This window comes from Gigantopelta aegis, chromosome 4 (assembly GCF_016097555.1).
Source record: "Gigantopelta aegis isolate Gae_Host chromosome 4, Gae_host_genome, whole genome shotgun sequence".
NCBI classification, from domain to species: Eukaryota; Metazoa; Mollusca; class Gastropoda; order Neomphalida; family Peltospiridae; genus Gigantopelta; species Gigantopelta aegis.
This window is the reverse complement of record NC_054702.1, coordinates 89805613-89827708: the sequence shown is the minus strand read 5'-3', so window position 1 is coordinate 89827708 and position 22096 is coordinate 89805613. Positions and strand designations below refer to the sequence as shown.

General features: G+C 35.2%; 1 protein-coding gene across 6 annotated transcripts in view; it reads left to right on the top strand.

The window, feature by feature from the left end:
• Positions 1 to 22096, top strand: part of LOC121371373 (SPARC-related modular calcium-binding protein 2-like) — a 60925-nt gene that overhangs the window by 26225 nt on the left and 12604 nt on the right. For 2 of the 6 annotated variants that reach the window (XM_041497209.1, XM_041497208.1), the window contains exons 3-10: positions 2686 to 2925; positions 3701 to 3748; positions 4064 to 4165; positions 5184 to 5432; positions 12466 to 12543; positions 19197 to 19289; positions 20764 to 21015; positions 21782 to 21878. In XM_041497209.1, coding sequence (XP_041353143.1) covers positions 2686 to 2925; positions 3701 to 3748; positions 4064 to 4165; positions 5184 to 5432; positions 12466 to 12543; positions 19197 to 19289; positions 20764 to 21015; positions 21782 to 21878 — 1159 coding nt within the window. The remainder of the gene's footprint in view (positions 1 to 2685; positions 2926 to 3700; positions 3749 to 4063; positions 4166 to 5183; positions 5433 to 12465; positions 12544 to 19196; positions 19290 to 20763; positions 21016 to 21781; positions 21879 to 22096) is intronic. The other 4 variants (XM_041497210.1, XM_041497211.1, XM_041497213.1 and 1 more) reach the window with 4 other exon arrangements.

Below are 22096 nucleotides of genomic sequence, written 5' to 3'. Positions count from 1 at the left end.
GAATAGCTAATGACACCTGAAAGTGTCGCCATTGTATAGCTAATAAAACCTGAAAGTGTCGCCACTTAATAGCTAATAACACCTGAAAGTGTCGCCGCTGCGTAACTAATAACACCTGAAAGTGTCGCCACTTAATAGCTAATAACACCTGAAAGTGTCGCCATTGAATAGCTAATAACACCTGAAAGTGTCGCCACTTGAAAGCTAATAACACCTGTAAGTGTCGCCATTGAATAGCTAATAACACCTGCAAGTGTCAACGTAGGTCCGGGAACCGGTTCAGCGGACACGTTACCTAAGCAATCAAGAGTCAACCAGACGTGATATAAAACCGGAAGCGATTGACCATATAAATCTCTAATCCGAGTTTTGTATTTTGTGTTACGCTGAACTGATTTCTCGGTCATTTGTACACGTTCAATGGAAACAGACGTAATCATTGTAACATGTACAGCCAACATGCAGCTATATACCTGTGTGTCTACGCTACTTGCAATGCAAACGGGTAACATTATAATATAATATATAAAATAGAATTTAAAAAAAAAGAATCACAACAAAAAGACAGTTTTAATGTATTGATTTTAATTTGTTATGTAACCGCTGGAGCTAATTCTGTAGCGGGTTTCCTCTGATGACTACGTGTCAGAATTACCATATGTTTGACATCCAATACCGATGATTAATTAATTAATCAATCAATGTGCTCTAGTGGTTTCTTTAAACAAAACAAACTTTAACTTTTTAACAAAACCATAAGGCTTAATCACTAAGCCACCGAGGCCGGTTGGTACTGATTAACAGCAAGATGTTTCCCCATACTTTCCCACAGCGAAGCTAGCACATAACACAACCTACGATATACCAGTCGCGGAGCACTAGTAATAACTGCAACACTCGCCGTTCCCAGACTCAACCACGTTTTAACGAGCCCAGCGTCGCTTAAGTTTGATTCTAGGCGAACATGCTGTCTGGTACAAATACTGAGTTTATCTCTAACATCCATTATCTGACGCACAACGCTCATCACACCTAAACTCATATCGGCATTGTTAGATAAACGTGGAAAACACAGTGACGGATGTTACAGGTGGCTAAATAGCTTGCACTGGGACTTAAGTGGTAAAGAGCACTTGCGATCAGTTCGGAAATATGGGAAGCTTTCTGTTTGAGTATTAAAAAAATCCCATAAAAACAGCCATTATTTTGTTACAGTTAGCAGCTTGTAACAGACTCAGTGACAGATATCTTAGAGGGGAAAGGAAGGGGAGTTTTGTATAGCAGAGAGAGAGAGAGAGAGAGGAGAGAGAGAGGAGAGAGAGGAGAGAGAGAGAGAGAGAGAGAGAGAGAGAGAGAGAGAGAGAGAGAGAGAGAGAGAGAGAGAGAGAGAGAGAGAGAGAGAGAGGGAGGAGGGAGGGAAGAGGGGGGGGGAGAGAGAGAGAGGGGGGATGGAGAGAGAGAGGAGGGAGGAAGAGAGAGAGGGAGGAAGAGAGAGAGGGGGAGAGAGAGGAAGAGAGAGAGGGGGGAGAGAGATGGGGGGAGAGAGAGTCTCTGGAACGGAACGAAAGTTTAGAGAAAAGAAAGTCGATCTACAGGAATGTAAAATGTACTGTTTTAGAATTATTTTTCTTTAGACTACCACTCACACCATAAAATACAGTCCATTTGCGAAAACAGGGAACCATGGATTGGCAAATAACTATATACTGTATAATGCTAAACCTCATGTAAAACTCCACTTTGGGTTCTCTATGTCAAAACCCCTCCTGGACCCCGTTTTACGAAGCGATCTTAGCGCCATGATCAACTTAAGGTAGTTATGTACTTAAGGTGATCTTAACACTAAGATCGCTTTATAAACCGGGCCCTGGACACTAATATAGTATTATGTAGATGATGCACTACAAGAAACTTTCACGACACCCAGAGGCATAACTATTTGAATAATGTTTCATGAATTCATTCTCTCGCGCATTATTTTGCTGAATCCATAACTAAATCTTTATAAAGCATACGTACTTTTTTAACAAAAGGGTAGGAACGTAATTTTTGTTTGTTTTATACTGAATAGGTGGACAATCGAACTTGTTACAAAGATCACCTGTTTAAAATGGACATACATTTCTCTTTTGTGTTTTTCAGCTTTCTTTAATACTCAAACTTATCGAAATACTTATAAAGCAAATACATTTACTTTGTTATTTTCGACACAAATTAAATTAATAATACTAATGAAAGTAAATAAACATGATGACTCTTATCTCGAATTTTCCATCTTCGTTATGAAACAGATACAAGTATTTAGACAAAAAAGGTCTAAATACTTGCACCTGTTCCTTGATAAAGGCCGTGAGATTGAGAATTCCAAATAAAGAGTGGTTCTGAATACTTGTGCTTGTTCTTCGACAATGACTATTGCATTTTTATATTGATAATGATCATCAGATTGTTTTTCCATTACCACAGTTTGACACCCAATAGCCGATGTATTTTTCGTGTTGGGGTGTCGTTAAACATTCATTCATTCATTCATTCATTCAGTGTTCTTCGACAAAGGCCGTGATATGAGGCAAAACAATCGACATAAGAGTGATTATGTTTATTCACCTTTTTAAAAGGGTACTTCCCTTTGGAAGATTTCTTGTATATATTACTACTAATAAAGATATCCGGGATGTGTTACAGATCCAGCAGGGGGCAACAGTTACAATGTGGGTGGAGGTAAGAAGTGTTTCCTGGAGCGAGATGAAGCGAACAAGGCGTCGTTACGGCACAAGTCAGAAGTCTTCGTGCCTGTCTGCAAACATGACGGCACGTTCGCCGAGGTACAGTGCCACGGCACTACAGGCTTCTGCTGGTGCGTCACGAAAGATGGACGACACATACCGGCAACCTCAGTGAAGGGGAGACGACCCAGATGTCGAGGTATTGAGCTATTTTAAATGATTGATTGCAATCAGTTATGGAAATTTTCTTTTACATGTTTTATTTACAAAACGAGAAGAATGTTAACATGTTATTAGTTCCCTACCGGTCCACCCGAGGAGACTATAGCTTTCATTTTCGTCCTTCTGTCTACCTGTCTCTTTGTCTGTCCGTCCGTCTGTCCCACATATAGTTTTCCGGATGTTGTTTTTTCACAATGGCTTGAGATATTGAGCTGAACGTTTGTGTATAGCTTTATCATGTATTGTTACAAATCAAGTTGGACTTTCATGTCGAATTACCTATATTTGACAGAGTTATGCCCTTTAAACTTAGGAGTTACGAAAAAATAGTTTTCCTGACGTTTTTGGTTCAGTCAGTTGAGTGCTTACCTGAGGTGCTTACGTCGCAGGATCGAACCACCTTAGTGGATCCATTCACCTGAATTATTTCTCGTTCCAACCAGTGCACCAGAACTGGTCATACGCTGTAGTATGTTCTTTACTGTCTGTGGGAAAGTGCATGTAAATTTCTATTGTATTTAAATTGTATTTATTTGCATAATGTGTTTGTCTACACAAATGTATCGGTGTTAGTGTAAGTAATCTTTGTTCAAGTTCAAAGATTAAGCTGTTAAGTAGATGTGGCTTCATGACTATGCAATTAATGATTAACACACACCTGAGGTAATTGTATGCGTGCTACAAAAAAGCGATATTTTGACATATTATAATATTTGCATTATAATAAACCTACTACACTGTATTCTCTACAGGAAAACGTAGAAAACGGAAACAGAGAGGTCGACCACGGAAGAGGAAAGGTATTGTTTGTTTGTTTGTTTGTTTGTTTGATTGTTTATTTTATTTTATTTTAATTTAATTATTTATTAATTTAAAACAAATTTAATACAGATTTTTTAATTTTTTAATTTTTTAAATTTATTTATTTACTACAAAATATAACATAAACGTTTTAAGATATTTTGTAAAGAAAATACCTATTATATTACATTCTAAAGATATTGTCTTGTACTGCAGAGTAATACTTAATAATTATATTGCATAAATATAAGCATTATTATCCTTTCTCCTGAGAGTCCATGTGGTAATAAGCAAACTGATTACTTATGTTTCAGCTTGTTCGCCGGCAGATCGTCAAGTGTTTAATTCCAATCTTGTTGGGGAATTCACGCAGGAATATAACAGATTACAGAGAGCAGAAGCGCTCAATTCCCCAGGTATTACAATTTCTTTTCTACTTCACCTGGCCTCAAAACAAATGCATATTCCACTAAGCATAGTAGTATGGTCCGAACATCCCAACAGGCAACAGAAAGGAGGACTCACTGGAAGAATTGTAGGCCATCCCATTGGCTGTTGGGATGTTCGAACCATAGTACTATCCTTAGGGGAATATGCATTTGTTTTGAGGTCAGGTGAAGTATTTTTAAAAGAGAAAATACCTTAAGTTGTTTCCAGTTTATCAACGCCCTTAAGGGCCGACTTTCACCACAGCAGTCTCCCTACTAAAGGAACTCACTGAATGCCAACTAAATAAATTGTATGAAAATGTTTATATATTGTTTGTCACAAAAAGTACTTGATATTGGTATATTCATATAGAAATGTATATACTGGGTAACAAGAGAGACGCCAATATATACAAATACCTCTAAATAATTCCCATAGTGTGAATGTTTATATATGGTATAAATTAAAATAGATTTTTTTTTTAAATGTCTGTTAACTTGAAATCACAAATGTACTACAGTAACTGTCATTTTCACATCACCACGCAAAACAACACACTTTCTTATTTTTCACCTTGCGTTACTTTTATCGTTTTAAGTATATAATTTAATTGTGGCTAGCTGTTTCAAATGTTTAAAAATTAGCTTATGATAGTGAGCGTTAGTTGAAGAGGGTCGTGCGTACAATGTTTATTTCAAGTCCGTGCAACTCTTGCCTCTAGTAACTGCAGTGTGACCATGCCTTTAATTTGTATCCTGAATAATGAACTACGGGACAACAAAAAAGCGAATATGTTACGCGCACACACACACACACACACACACACACACACACTAGTCAAATGTTTGACACTGAATATTTGATGATTTATAAATCAATGTGCCCTAGTGGTATCCTTAAAAATCGGATACCTATATCTGATCGTGTTACCACCGTTAAGGCAAAAGGATAGAGCTTAAAGCAAAAATATGTACCGATTTGATTTGATTTGATTTTATCTTTCAGAATTAAAACAAGATTCTAGCAAAGACGTTCAGAAGGAACGTATAATTGTGGAGTGGAAATATACTCAGTTAGATTATGATGGTGATAACGTGCTACGTTTTAAGGAAATTCGTGGATTTCACCGTATGGTGAAAAAACTAATTAAACCAAAGGCATGTGCCAAAAGATTTCGTCGTTTCTGTGATAGCAATAGTAATAAAAGGATAGAACCAACGGAATGGACGTTGTGTCTCGGAATAGACCAGAAATGTAAGTATGCCTTGTCAACAAGTGGATATAGTTATCTTCTGTGCTTGTGAGTTTCGTCTTGGATTATGACGTCTGGTTTACCAGACTGTGTGTTTTGTTGGATTACTATGTGATTGCAATGACGTACGGTAAGATTTTCTTGAAAACAAATATCACATACAGGAAACAAATGTGTTCCTGTGTCAATCTGAATTCAAGATATGCTACCATTAAAGCTTTTAAAATTACGACTATGCTCATTTACTCTTTAAAAAATTAAGACAATGAAAATTCAGTTTTAAAGACTAAAGACCATGCAAATTCAGTCCTTTTATGAAGTTAACTTCTTATTTTCACCCTAACTGGAAACAAGACAAACGTCAAATATAATACACGCAAAAAATAGAAGAAACCAAAAGAAATGAAAGTTATTTTTTTAAATTTTAAATATTTTGGTACGGTTTAATATAGAATTAATAGATATTTTGATACAGGAACAGAATCAGTTTAAATTTATTTCCTTATATTTAAAATCTTTATTAATGTGTGATTTATTTACATATGCTGTCTAAATAATCATGTTTTTGATATTTTCAGCAAACATCTTGCTCCATTTCAGATTACTTTTTGCACAATTAGCAAACATCTGATTTGTAGTAAGCTGTTTGACCCGTTTGTTTCTATCGACGTTACAAAATGTGGGAATGGGAACTAACTGCTGTCTTCTGCTCTCTTCTGTTTAAAGATTCATTTTGAGCACTTCCAGTGTTAACGCCCATAAACATTTAATGAAATACTCGTGGATTTTTTCTTCTTCTTTCGGTTTCTTTACAGATTTGAATGTAACTGTTTTTTAAACATATTCGTGTTGCGTGTCTGTATTTTGGATGTTTTGTGAGATAAGGAGGTGTTGCTGTTTTGAGTGTTTTGTGCCAAAGAGAGTGTTTGTATTTTGTTTTGTGAGCAAAGGAAGTGTTTGTATTTTGTTTTGTGAGCAAAGGAAGTGTTTGCATTTTGAGTGTTTTGTAAGCAAATGATGTGTATGAAGATAAGATGAATGTTCGTTTTTATGCACGAATGTGTTTTTAGATAATATTTTAATTTTTTTATAAAAACTTGCACAACAAGAACGTCCCAATACATTCATTGTATTTGTATATCAAGTATTGAAACCATGCTCAAAATGAATCTGAGTGTAAATCAAGTAACACGTATATTGTCAACTAAGTCAATGATATAAATGCACTTACTTAAGATTGATTACATCCAGGGCTGTACTTATACATTTTCTAGACTCAGTGCTTAGACACAAAATTTAGACTCAAAAGTCGTAGCTACGATATTCAATTTTAACGAAAGGTTAGGTTACAAATTAAGATTGAACCCACGTTTTGGCACAACAATGTTATATAAACATTTGGAAGGAGAGATTCAACTTGTCTAGGCTGGTCGCGAACTGCAGTCAGTTGAATCAAGACTATATATTAAATTGTACAACATATTATCTCCTGGAAATGGTGTGGAAGATCTGTTGCTTTCTTTAATTACACTATGCATAACACAATACACATAATACCAAAATACACCTGTATTCAACTAAATGAATGAAATGCGATATTTTATAATTTATTTGCACAAGGTATATTTGTTATAAATGTTGTAGACAGTAATTATGACATGCGGTTGACATTTATAAAGTAAAAATAAGGTATAAAATAAAGTTTGAGAAAATAGTTTTCTGTTACAGACATAATTCTCTCACGAAAAATGATTACCAGTAAAAAGATGATCTTTTAGATAGTTTAAAATATGGTCTTTAAATAGTTTTCTGTTACCGACATAATTTTCTTAAGAAAAAAATGATTGCCTGTAAAATTATGGTCTTTTAGATAGTTTTCTGTTACAGTCTGACATAACTGTTTTAAGTAAAAAATTAACTCACAATTCACTCATTTTGAGTTTAGTGTAAAATATTAAACTCAAACGAAATACCTACATGTAAACAACGTTCTACTCTTGATAAAAAATGTATATCCGTATAGATTATCTCCAAACAAATGCGAACGTTTGAGTAAGTTGTGCTATGTAACTCAGCAACTGAACGCTCGCCTGAGATATGTGCGATTTATCATTGTCGGTGTGGACTGGTTGCCATTTCTACCAAGGCTGTGCGACTGGTATGAGAAAGGAGATAGTATCAGCTGTTTTTTAATGTACAATCAGAAGAAGAAAAGAGACTTTCGTTGCATACATTTGTAAGGATTAGCCTAAAGAGTAGCATCAATGTTTTCTTCTAAGAACAATAGAACAAATATAATGCTGGAGACAGATTAAGACGTAAACGGGGCGCAGCGTGACGTCAGCAACGCGTAATTTGACAGCAAATTAACTCTTTCCAAAAGATATTTCTTACACAACCATTCGTGAGAACACCATGTGTTATTTATGATAACACGTACTATGTTAACACATGTACATGTGTTAACAATTTTAAGACATACGACTGGCTGCTCCTAGGTCATGACCAGGTCACCAATGCCATACGTCCAATACAAAAAACCAGCGCGATGGAAATCGATTAGACTATGACGTATAATTAACCTGACAATCATGTGTTTGTGACCTTTAAGTGGAACGACTGTAAGTCGAAAAAGATGTTAAAATTTGCTTAAAACCTGATTTTTGAGGATATGTAAGAAATATTATAATACATTCGTTTCCGTTAGATACCATTTATCTCACAACTCGTTGTTTAGAAATGTATGAAACTCGCTCGCTCGCTCGTTAGATACATTTTAAAACATCTCGTTGTGAGATAAACGGCCACTCATGTATTATTCTCTATATACATTTATAGTCGCCAGTCTGGAAGGAAGGCAGAAATGTTCTATTTAACTACGCACTCAGCACATTTTTATGACGGTTATAAGACATCAGACATATGGTTAAGGACCAAGCAAATACGACATTTGTTTCACAGGTTGTGGAGCACTGGCTTGAACGAGAAAAAAGCGACTGGGTCCGCTGGCAGATATCGATTCTAGATTTAATGCGCATCGGGTAAACGCTTTACCATTGGGCTACGGCCAGTTGTCTGTGAACGTACTAAGTAGTCCTACTTCGTATGGCGTATGAATCTCTTTTAAAGTAATTGAAATACAGCGCGTCACTACGCCACTCCATGATACACAATATAGTCTGAAGGCCGCATAGTTGTTACTATATATTTCACGCCTAATAACCGTTCATTAAGCAATATGCTTAGGTTTTTCTACACATTTTGTTTTTAATTTCTATTTTAATCACCTGTTAGGACACAACAAACTATACGGGTTAATTCACCGCTTGGCGAATAATAGGTGTTCCTAACAGCTATCAAACCCCAATCTTCCACGACATATGACTATTCTTTGAACTACCTTTAGTGAATTACTTTGGAACCAGGTTAGACGTCTCTTGAATCCAATTGGATATCATATAGGCATGACAACACTGTTCGGATTTGGATTTGTCTATTGAAATTCAGCATCAACGCCGTTATCGTACTATAGTATAGTGTGAAACTGAGTACATTCAACTAGAAAACGACGACATAAGTCACGATGTTCAATATGTATGACACTGGGTGAATACTTACGTCTGAGCATTAATGAAAAGTAAAACTATCTCAGGTTAATCGTATTTGTTGCTGGTGACTCGTTCAATAATCTGATAGCCATGGAATACCAGCGTGTGCTTGAACAAACAACACCAGTGGCATTTAAACACTTTTATTTGCATTGACAAAATTAAGATAATGAAAGATAGCTTTGGCAAACTCATTTATAATTTGTATTTTTGTGTTGAGACAAATTTATCAGTGACAGTTCTAATACCTTCTGCGGGTGTCAGACGTCTAGATTATGCAATCAAACTTGTGTGTGGCGATAAGGGTGGTACTAGTGGTAATGATGGCAAGCCCGACGATAACTTATGCTCATCATATGCCGATTTTAAAGACCAACATATTATTCTGGTAAAGAAGTTGTTTGGTCATGGTTATAACACCCAAGGACTCCTGGAAGTCTTCAAATTTTTTTTATGGTAGACACTGAGAAGCCATTTCAATTTTCACGATATGACGCATCACTGATTAAAATGTCTGATGCAATACACTATTTTGACCATGTACATGCTTTTTCATCTTTTTGGTAAACATTGTACTATGTATTTGATGGCTGTAGGTTGTGCTCGTGACGGTGAGACAGGATATGCCAATCTTTCACGAACACCTGATATCATCACTACTTTTACAGTGATTCATGAGCGCATGCCATCACAGCTGTATATATTCCGTTGAGCTTTTTCATGTGCAAGTGGGGTTTTTTCTGAACTAGTTTGGGAGTAACAATCCTACAGGCTGTTACGAATATCCTAGGAAACTGGCAGTCCTCTTAAGGACGAGCACCTTTTCTTCAACTCTGCATTATGAAGAGAGACGATTTTTATCACGGAATACGGTTTTGCCATTCAGATTTATGTTCGTACTTAAACCTAACCTACAAGGCTGCAACTTTGGTCATTTCTAATAACGGATTGGGAGGGAGTGGAGCTGAGTGGTAAAACGTTTGATAAGACATATGATCGATCGTCGTCAATGGACCCAATTTGTTCACAATCCAAACCAATATTCCTATGATAGGTACATCAAAAATCGTGGCATATACTGTCCTGTCTACACTAGATAGCTCTAGTATAAAATGTGCTGAGGCGTTATTAAACAATTGTTATTTTCTGTTCCCTTTCCTCCCCAGAATAGTGAAAATCCACTTCTACAACATGGTTATAGACATTCCAGTTAGCAGTGAACGGTCTTTTATTAATTTATTTTACCAACTTCGTCTTGTGAAAAAAGTATTATATTCTCTTTCGTTTGTAAGATGTTTAGATGGATCTTAAACAGCATTCTTGCAACTCTAACAAAATATTATAATATTTGTGACACCCAATAGCTAATGTGTATTTTTGTGCTGGGGTGTCGTTAAACATTAATTCATTCTTGCAACTCTATCACTTTTCGAATAAAATAGCGATATGTACACGAAATGTTCTCTACAGTTGACAATATGCGTGTCTTGTAATAGTTACTGGGTTTGTGGTTGCTAATTTCATAATTAAATAGCTTATGTTAGCTAAAACATACATTAATTTATGTAACACAGAAATACGTAGCACAGATGTTAATGTGAGTTACGTAATAGCTAAATTCGTTCATATTGAATTACATGTGTTTTGTTTTAATAAACGGGAATGAAACGCAATAATAATTATAATAAGATAGAAAGCTCATGTATTAAATGTATGCTTTGTTAGTCTGTGTTTTAAACTTAACACTTAAAACCTAAATTAAATTAACTAAACACGATTAATCATATTTTTTCTTTAAATACCTCTTTTATCCTCTTTACAATGTTATGAAATAGCTGATTAAATGAAACCAAAAACGAAATTTTTAAAAAGGAGAATACCCTAAAAACGTTATCAAAGAATTGTGACATCAATATAATAATAATGACGCCATGAATACAAATGAAAAATGTGTGACTACATTACTTGATAATATTCAAATTAGATGTTTTGCAGCTCAGTTGAAAGAAACAAACGGGTCTGAAAGACTGCTTGGTCAGTGTTTCAAAAACCAAAAACTGTGTTGCGTGAAAATGTGTAACTTAAACTTCTGTTCAGATTTTCATTCAACATGCCGACAAAACTGCACAAGCAATAAACGCAGTTCTTGTCATAACAATTTGCTTTGGTGTTGGTAACTTTCGTGAGAAGAAATCCCAATATTTAATTTTCATACTATTTGTTTTAATATTTAAAAACAAAAGCTTTGGATGTTCTAAAGGTTTGTACACATAGCGGTATAATAACAAGGGGATAGTGTTAATTGTTGTGTCCATATGAGTAAAGTAATGAAGAACAGAATACGTATAGAAGTCAGAATTGGATAATATTGTAGAATTTAAGAATTTGCCTGCTAGTTTATTTTGAAGTAGCAGGTCCACATGTAGCAACTTCTAGAGCTTTTTACCACGTACCAATAGCCTGTTGAAGGAATATGTCAACTGAACCTTGTTTAAATGATGTCCTTTGTCAGACTCTTGATTGTTCGCACTGCCTGGGACACGCCTCCCTTTTGCATTAACCTTCTACTTATGTGTAACGTTTCTGATTGAAACGGAGATTGAGAGAAAACAATTGTCAATAGGGTTTAAAGGTAAAAACAATAGTTTGATACTTATTTGATTTGATGCACTATCACAGTTTGCTTTTAAAAAGCTCTCAGTGACTTATCCTAGATATCCCAAGCTCATGACTTTTTAATTATATTGATCCTGATATTCTCAAATAAAGAAATGTTCCCTACACCTTTGTATTTCAGCGACAAAAACTTTAATTTTTGTTTTGTTTTATGCCCAATCGATATACGTTTGTAATGAGTTCTCACAAATCTTCTGAGACAGTCCAAGTTCGTTTTTGGTGTTTTTCTGCCAAGTATGCCCAAATAAAGAAAGTGTGTCCCAAAGCCTCAAATTTTAGCAACGTATTTACGATACTGGTCTTGTTTGATGATCGAATTGTTTGTATTGTTATGTAATTATATTTATATGGTTAAAATGTCGTGGTTTTTTTAAATTCATAATAAGAAATATTTGGGGTTTCTTCTCTTGGTCTCTGTTGTCTCTTCGTGCGCCTGAATCGGCCAGGATTGCAATTCGTACATATACATATAACAGGAATAAAATAAGTTATTGTTTAAATATGAATATATGAACTAGTAATAAAATACAAAAATACTTATTCGAAATATCATAAATAAAGAAGAATCTTGCAAACGATTTCAATTTTTTTTTTTTTTAATTTGCTTTACGCTTTTGTCTATATTCTTGCTTCTGTTTCCCTGCAGAGTGATGGCACTGACGTCATTACTAACACTAATACTTCCGGCAGACCGGGCACGTGCAATATTTTACGTAGTTTTGAACAGTGTTGTATACGTCCTATTTTATAGTTTCTTTTCGTTTGTTCCTAACTTTAAACTCAGATGGGCAGACAACGGAGCCGCCACAAGACAAGCACAGACGGGAAGGTATAGACAGTTTCTTTCTTGTTTGACGTCATTTTAACCGTGTTCTGACGTATGTGCATGTCATTGAACTGTGTGGTACTGATGTTATTTAACACATGACGTCATTTTATTGTTTTTTAACTGATGTACATTAATCAATAATCGACGTCATTAAACAAGGTATTTGATGTTAATTAACACTTGTTATAATTCATTATATATTTATATTATATATTTTCGATAAAATACAAATTTTAACATATTGCCATAGCGCATGACAGTTATTTGGAACGTTTTGGAATATTTTATTTACGCGTTACGTCATAAAAACTAATTACTAATTCCCAGTTTGGTATGACGTCATTTGTTTGTCACTGCTACCCACCGATGCATGTAAGGCTGTGTTTACACGTTTCGGTTATCCTCAACAGCCTTTTATTCCGGATCAAGAGGGTTTATCCAAGCATGCGTCGACGTTTGCTGTGACTCCCCATATAGCATGATAGGATATTGTGCTAAATATTTTACTTTGCCTTCTTCCTGTAGGCTACTTGATCTGGCCAAGTAGACTGATACTAATATCATTAACCATACGTCACCTGTCTCAAGTGCACTCAATCGGGTGGTTCCTTGCTGAATGTGTTCCAATTTGTATCACTGACTACGTTACTAGTTAGTAGACCACCAGTAATTCGAATGTTTTTGTAATTTAAGCCCAGTCATTACCTTTGTTTGACACCCAGTAGCTGACACATTCTTTGTATTGGAGTGTCAACATTCATTCTTTAAATTCATTCACTGTGTGTGATCTTTCTTGTGCAAAAATACTTTTTTCGTCTTGCACTGGTGATACTTAAAATTTCCTCCTTATCACTCTCACTATTGTAACATGAAAATCTAATTCTCCTACAATTTTGGTCTATTTCAACTCTGTTCTGTCAGATTTCACCAAATCTTGTCTTCTTAGCTGTCCACACCATCGCCAATATATCTCAATTTCTTCCACGGGTGAAGTCTCTGCGTACTTCCCTGAAAGCCACCAGACATCCTCCTCCTCTTTTGCTGATAAAGCTGGTCTGACCCACGGCACCGTTAGAAGAAGTGCATAATATTTGGTTACAGGTGCCATTTTATAATACCAGAAGTGACCCATGAACACTCTACAATGTGGTCAGACCATTAAAACCCACAGCAAAAGCTGATGGGAAGTGGCAGGTGTAGCCACGAGAGACAAGCACATGTCGAGTTTGGGGAGACAAGGACTGGAGTGTGAAGGTTGGCTGTTGAAAAATTCAAAGACAAAAAACAAAATCTGCTAGATTGGAAAGAAATTAAATCCAAAGAAGAAAAGGGAAAGAGGGATAGTGAAATAAAAAATTATGTAATGTTTGATGGCTAAAGCTAATTAATATATTATTAGTAAAATTCAATATCAGATGATATGTAAATATATGTAGTTAGTTTGTGTGGTTTAAACATTATTAATATTATTAAGGAAGTTATTAATAATAAAACTATTTTAAACATTGCAATATTTTATACAAGAACAAAACTATTAGCTGATTACATATATCATGTGATTACACACAGAGTTAACTGGCACAGTTTCGAATGCAATGTTAGTGATGAATATTGTGCATGTCTAAATATTGATTTCTTTATGGCGATCTAATCTTTCTTTCTACTGTATTCGTTAGTCCATATGTTTATCTGTCTAATGTGTTCGGTCAAATTTGTATTATTGTGGTATGCATTTAGTGTCTATGTTTTTATATTGCAAATATTCTAAGTAAAAACGTTATAATGATAGTAGTTGGGTAATTTTCCTTTTCAGTTAGACTATATTTATCTTCATTGCGTTACATTCACCAGTGTCTTATTTGAGATATCATCTGATATCCAAACTTAAACTGGACTATAAAATAAAGTCCCAATAAATCAAAATAGTAAAATAAATTTGTGAAACAAGGCATACTTATTTTACTAATTTAAACTTATTGGGACGACCCACTCTCAGACGCACCCCTGTCACCAGTGGGTACTTTTAGTTGCAAAGTCTTAAGAAGGATTGCTGTATACATCTATAAAATGCAGACTGAAATGTGAGGCACAGAACAATCTGAAATCTAAGTCGCACTTGTTGATGGAATAAAGTACAATGAAGTTGCTTTGTGTACAATATTATCAGTCTGTCTTTCCGCCATACCATTATCATCTGCTTGCATCCCTGATGAATATTCATGCATGATTTCCCAGCTTCGAACGTCTGCTTGTGCATGTCTGTATTGTTGGTAGATTTATGTTCGCTTTTTATAGATAATGTTTCAGTATATCAAAATGTATAGTCAAGTTGGTAGTTTCGTCCAGACATGACCCTTATTCGCCAAAAATCTGATTATACTTGTATAACCTGCCTAAATAATATTTAGAACAAAACCTGATGAAAGTTGTTTTCTTTTCCTTCTCTTATTGGTTTGAATACACGTTTAAAAGTTCTCGTGTATGTTTAATATCTAAATGTATCATATATGTTTAATATCTAAATGTATCATATATGTTTAATATCTAAATTTCTCATATATGTTTAATATCTAAATTTCTCATATTTCTCATATCTACGTTTTTTGTTACGAACTTCGCCACCTTTGAGTTGACATTTTTCACGGCACAATCAATATATTGTTTGTTATTGTTTGGGTTTTTTTTAGTATGGTTTTGTCTGGATGACACTGCTTTTAGAGTCTATTGTTCTACATTTGAGCTACTACCAATAAGATGCTTTTTGTGTTTGTTTGAAGTTTCAGCTATCTTGATATTAATGTTTATACTGAAGCCGATTTTTGGTTTGTTCATATTTGTGAACACTATAGTCGTTGACGATAACAGATTGTTAGACCTAGTCAGCTAGAACGAGTATTTTGCATATAACAATTGTAGCAATACATACATTAATTTTAATTGCAGTCTGACTTTTGAGAATCGTTGACCCGTAATAACATACACACATCTTATAATTATTTTATATTCTGTTGCAAGATATATGGGTGTTCTTACAAAGGCAGATATAACAATATAGCTGGGGTATATCTTTTTAAAATCGTTAGAACATATTACAAGTGGAACAAACATTTCACACATGAATAGATTTAGACGGGTTTAGTTATTGACTGCGCGAAGAAGGGAGAGAAACAATAGTCATTGTCTGTTTAAATAGGAGTTTAGTGTAACCTAAATTTAGATATATTTTGTATGCTGTGGTGTGAATGTGCAGTGTCTTCGTAAACAATAATAAATGACTTGCTTTGTTGAGCCTGACTGCTCGCAAAAAAGTAACGAATCGGGGTAGATGATTCTGCATCGTCTAGTCATTGATATTAGAATCACTTCGGCTCATTACGGATTTCCAGTATCTAAACTAGGGCATTATAGAAGCATATAATAGTAATAAATAGTGTATGGAAATATTAAATGAGTTCCCGTAAGATGTCGTGAATATATTCCAACTTGTGCGAGTTAAACACCATCTTCGATTCATACGGGCCTGGTAAACAATGGCTCAGACCGAATTAATATTTATCTATATTATTTCTTTGACTTCAGTTCGATGGTTTGATTTTAATATTAATATAGTAAAACTGAAATAAAGTATATTACCGTAAGGAAACTTTATTTATTTAGCCTATCTACCCTACAAAAGAATATTTATCATGTTTTTATCGCATTTGAAGCTGCATTCTCAAATATATATATATATATATATATATATATATATATATATATATATATATATATATATTATATTTATTTATTTTAACATTTTAGAAGAGATCGTCATCGTTTTTTTCTGCGACGCCCCATTATTCGATTTTTGTGAGTGTTAATGCAATCTAGGTCAAATGTAACGACACTTTTAGTGAAATGGATTATTGTCACCGAGGAATTTTCAAGTGCCGCCAGCGGAGAAAAAAAAAGAGTAAAATATACATGCTTGATATACTTGCTTTGGCAAATTCCTTTCTTTTTTCGTTAATGTTTGTATCTTCTACACCAATTACAAATAAAGGTTGTTGGTGATTAGTGTCAAAATAGCGAGAATACCCGTGACTACATTATATAGACAATTGTCATATATGTTGCTCCGTCCTGTTAGCAGAAAACGTATTTTATAAGCACATTCCGACAGTATAGAACATACCTCGACCCAAATACTGGTTAGAATGGGAAATAAGAAAGATCTATCATACTATTCATCGCACCTGACAGGGAAGCTCTGTCAATAAGTATGCCGTTCCTAACCCACTTTGTGAAACCACTAATGTACTCTCAACTGTTTATAGATAATCACACAGCACGTGTTCTCAGGGATTGCCTCGTCCATTTGTGTGTTTAGAATTGCAAATCATTTCTTTATAATGGTTATCGGATGTTCTGACATTTAAGAAATAAAGTCATCGAAACTTTAAACGTTATTTATTTTCCGGTCAGGTCGTCCTGTCTTTTCAATGTTGTGAAGTACACTCAAGTTGTTACAAGTATTAATGCATTATATAGGGCCTACGTTGGATTGCTTGGATGAAGGTTTGTTTGACAGAGTAACTTGTAATAACAGTATGTGGTACACTGTTGACGTGTATTACGTCAAACCTGTATTGGGACGATTTCAGAAGTATAGGATCAGGTTGTTAGGAAGTTGAGAACACTTACAATGTGTTCTAAATACAAAATATTAGTGAATAGACTTTGAAATTGAATGCTGGACCCATGTCGATGTAAGGGAATGTTTAATTCTGTTGAAGGACATCTTCTCAAATTGTTTAATCAGTGGTCATTCAATTTTGATGTCTAACACTGTGAATGTCGACACGAGAGAGAGAGAGAGAGAGAGAGAGAGAGAGAGAGAGAGAGAGAGAGAGAGAGAGAGAGAGAGAGAGAGAGACAGACAGACAGACAGACAGACAGACAGAGAGCAGACACAGACATGGGGAGAGAGAAAAAAGATGGGGGTTAAGAGGGATAGGAATAGAGAACAGAGAGAGAGGAGGAGATAATACGCTAAGAATCCAGCTGCTGTTGTATACTATTAAGTTGCTTCTTTCAATTAGCAAGGACTATTTTATACGTACGTTGCTATAGACAAGACTGTAAAAGCCAAACAACCACATGGGTTCCACCAGTTAACATCTTATTACGTGTATGTGGGGGTTTTCTTGGGAGCACGTTTATCAAGTATATAGAAAGCTAACAGTTTTATTTTAGGATACTATTAACCGTTTAGACAGTTTCGTTTAACCCTTTATAAACCAGCATTTGCAACTGTATTCCATATTATTATATTTTGTAACATCTGGGTAAGAACGGTTTAAAAATCGAAGAAGGCAATTAATACTGACAATTATTTTTGTTTGAGAACATTTTGAGCATTGCAGAACAAGACTAACTAAAATAGAAACATAACTGCGTAGCGCTGAACCCTCGATCATTCTTGTTGCATAAAACACCATAATTTGAAATTCTAAAAAGAAAATTAACATGTTTGGACTTTAGTAATTACAGGGAATCAGCGATAAAAACAGTTCTGTTTTAATGACCGTGTATTATTATTATTATTCACCATTAAGTATTATATATCTTTTAAATATACTCATAGAAATATTTCTATATTGTTTAATTTTTTCCTCTAGTTTCAAAAATGGATGCCAAGTTTTGATGACCGATTTTTTCGAAAACTTTACTTAAAGGTACACTGTCATCAAAAAGCAATTGTATAGCATCTCGCGTTGAAACCTACCAGTTTTTTGTTTGTTTTGGGTTTTTTTTTTTTTTTTAGCTTAGACTGTTTGTTTTCTTTACATTCAGTGTGTTACTTGTTGTCTAGAGAAGCTCAAAATTGTATTTTTATGTGGTTTTAAACGCGGTTCCGAATTTTCATGATACTTGAGTTGTTTTGGTGGAGAGTTTTATTTGGGGGTTTTGGGGGGTTTTTCGGGGGGGGGGGGGGGGGGTGAGGGTGCATTTTTTCTTTTTTGAAAGTATCTTATACAAATACATTATAGAGAAGAATCTGCAGGGTGTGTAACAATTTAGAACACTTCAAATGATCATGACCATCGAAATGTAATCGTCTCAAGATTAACACGTAAAGTTCACACAACTAAATGTGATAAATTACTACTTAAAGGAAGACTGTAAGTTTTCACAGAAATAACACACGTTGTAAGAGGACCAGGTATCTTTAACCGAGTATTGCTTGTTCTGAAATAACATACGTTGTAAGAGGACCAGGTATCTTTAACTGAATATTGCTTGTTCTGAAATAACATACGTTGTAAGAGGACCAGGTATATTTAACTGAGTATTGCTTGTTCTGCTTTGCTTTGTCCAAGAGTTTTGCCTTAGTGTGCTTCAAGTGTTACTTTCAGCGTGTTCTGTGTCTTCATCTCGTCTGATTCGTGTACAAACGACACGGTGAAGCGGTGGGTTTAGGACTTGCATGATTCTTCCACACTAGCGCAGGCATAATGCTTTAATTTCAAGCATTCTATTACAGTTTACCCTTCCCTTGTCGCGTTCGTTCGTATCAGATACATTCCAATCCTTGAAAATCACATTGTGGATGGCCGCAGTAAAAATAATAATGGATTGTTGTCTTTTTTTGCTTTTTTCTAAATCTGTAGATGGTATTCCCTACCTTGCAAAGTGGAAACCTCAACCTCATTTACCGCGGCTGTCGAGCGCTTCACAGCCAAAACGGAAACAAAAGTCTGACCGTAAGATCACGTGCTAAAACTGACCTCTCCGTACAGAGCCCTTAACCCTTCCTTTACCTAATCAGATTGAGCATTTCTGCATTTTAAAATTTGCACAATACGGTTTAATATGTATCTAAACCTATTTAATCATGATTTTTATCACACATTGTGGATTTTTCAGATATCAAATTATAGTATAAATAAATATTAAGGAGTTATTAAACAGTTGGTCTATTAAACATTAATTCGAACAGTTGCACATGAAATATTCTTATTCCTGAACATATACGGTATTTATTTAGAAAACAGGGCTTTGCTACGGAGAGGTCATTTGATTAGTATGATTTCTGATGTTATGAATCAAATTTTTAAATATATATGTTATTTCTGAATAAAAAAAAAACTTTAAAATGTTTTGTAAGTGCTTTACCTTGAGAAGAGACAAGAGTAAGAGAATGCCTAGGACAGCTTAGTGAATGTAGTTTGGTGGACTGGGTCCGTGCTTTGGTAGTGACTTTAGTTTGAGTGCTTTGCTCTGCACTTCATGTAGCCTTTTATCAAAGCCTTCTGACCAGGGACTAGCTCTGTTGGATCTGCTGTCGTCTGCTTGTACTACGAGGCTTGGAGGGAGGCAGCGGAGGAAAGGATGGCGAACAGACGTCATTGGCTGATAAAACAAAAAAATAATAATCATACTACGAAACGTAATCAACAAATTTGTTTTGAAAGTAATGAACAAATTTGTTTTGAAATCTAATTATAGACCACTGTGTTTTTGAAACCTTAATGTAATTAAATGCGCAGCATCCATAACCCTAAGCAAAAGGTCAAAATATTTACCGCGAACATATTTTGGCTGTTTTAAAAAAAACAAAAAACAAAAACAACATGAAACATAATTAACAAAATTAATATATTTTGAACATCAAAAATATAAATAAATGTCCGTACAAAATTTCTGTTACATCTCGAAAACAAGCAGCATTACACATGTCTATGTTTGACCGTCTCATCGTTTGCGGCTGATACCCAGGTCAAACTGATGACTTTGATAAAAGGTGAAAGATGCGCAGTGATTCAACTACCAAAGCTGGCTAAATGATCCAGGATAAGTATGATACACCGAGTAATATTTTAAATACATAATCTATTTAATATAATATTGAAAGTTCCAAAACAGTAATTATGTTTACTACCATAACTAATGCTAGGTTCAGACTGTTAACTGTCACGATGAAGTTGGCCAACTCGATGGCTGTGTTGTAATTTCCCCAACTCACAACTTAGACGGGTGCGCTCAGATTAACTGGGTTATACGACGAGAATCGAGTTGTAAGAGCACCCAGACTAGCAACTGGACAGTCGTAGTCGTGAGAAGAGAAAGTTGGCAAACTTTGTGCTGGCAGTTGATAGTTATTACCTAGCATGATATGTAGTGATTTATTAAAATTGTATAGTACCAGAATAACTCGTCTTTGGTTTTGCTCCTTAGACTCTAGAAGCTGTATGGAGGAGCGAGCAGCCGCTAAGGCTAACGCGGACAAGGAGCCCAACGCCAACATCTACATCCCCGCGTGCCAGACGAACGGCATGTGGGACAAGGCGCAGTGCCACAACGTCACCAGGATCTGTTGGTGTGTGGAGCAGAAGACCGGCATGCCCATCCCCGGAACTACGTCATCGTTCGAGCAGGAACCCAACTGCACCATCAGTGACGACCGCCAGATGAAAGGTAGGATAAAAGGTACATTCCAGTTTTATTTCCTCTTTTCCCTCATTTACAAGGGCTGTTCCACAGATGGTTAATTAGAAGTGTGTGTGTGGTGTGTGTGTGTGTGTGTGTGTGTGTGTATGTTGTTGTTATTGTTCTTTTTTCTAGTACTCTCCACCAATTTCTTTGTTCTCCACCACAAATGCTTACACACGTGGTTTACTGGGGGTTTTCTCTCAATACCTGCCATCTACAACTTAACTTAATTTGCACGAAAAAAAGATAAAGCAGACGTAGAGAATAAAATGCTATATTCCCCATACGCTTCCATCCCATGTGGTTATTTATGGAACAAACCCCAAGTTAACCAAAATGTCATAAATGTAAAAGTGTTTCCGCAAATGTTTGACTATAATTTAATATTATTTTGATCATGTATGCATTGTATTTAAAAAAAGGTAATAATATCTTCATCTAAAATGGAGCTAACCGCATAAGAGTCTGTAGCGGATGCCCCGTCCCCCCGAGTTGAAAATCAATTATTATTAATATATAGCTGAACCCACCCCATCTCTCTCACCAGTCGCTGTCATATTCCGATTCTATGAAATAATGGTGTTGAAAATCGCATCTCTATATAAGTCGCAATCAAAAATAATTAGTTTAAAATGTTGCGAATGCCTACATGGAATTAATGATACAAAAGTACCATTGTGTATAAGTATTTGAGTGAATGTATGGAAATGTAATATTTTTTTCTAATATAAGATAACCGTATCTCTTATACATTGTGATGTAGGATGTCCTCTAAGTTTAAAACGTCGTTTCCTGGTCGACCTTATGAATGACCTTGCAGAGGAGATGGCAAAAGCAACGGGGAACACATCATTACCAAGGTTAGTACCCTTACGTTTGGTATAGCACCAAGGTCAGCTAAGGTCAGCCCTAATAACCGTATGAATGTTGTTGTATTGTAGATACGTATGGAATTACCCACGTGTATGTGCTGTGGTTCTACAAATGAGGTTCTAAGAGTTGATGGGCTATACAGAATGCTGAAAACGTTATTTTTGTTGATTTTATGTATTTTTGTTTGTTAATAGCTTGATTATAA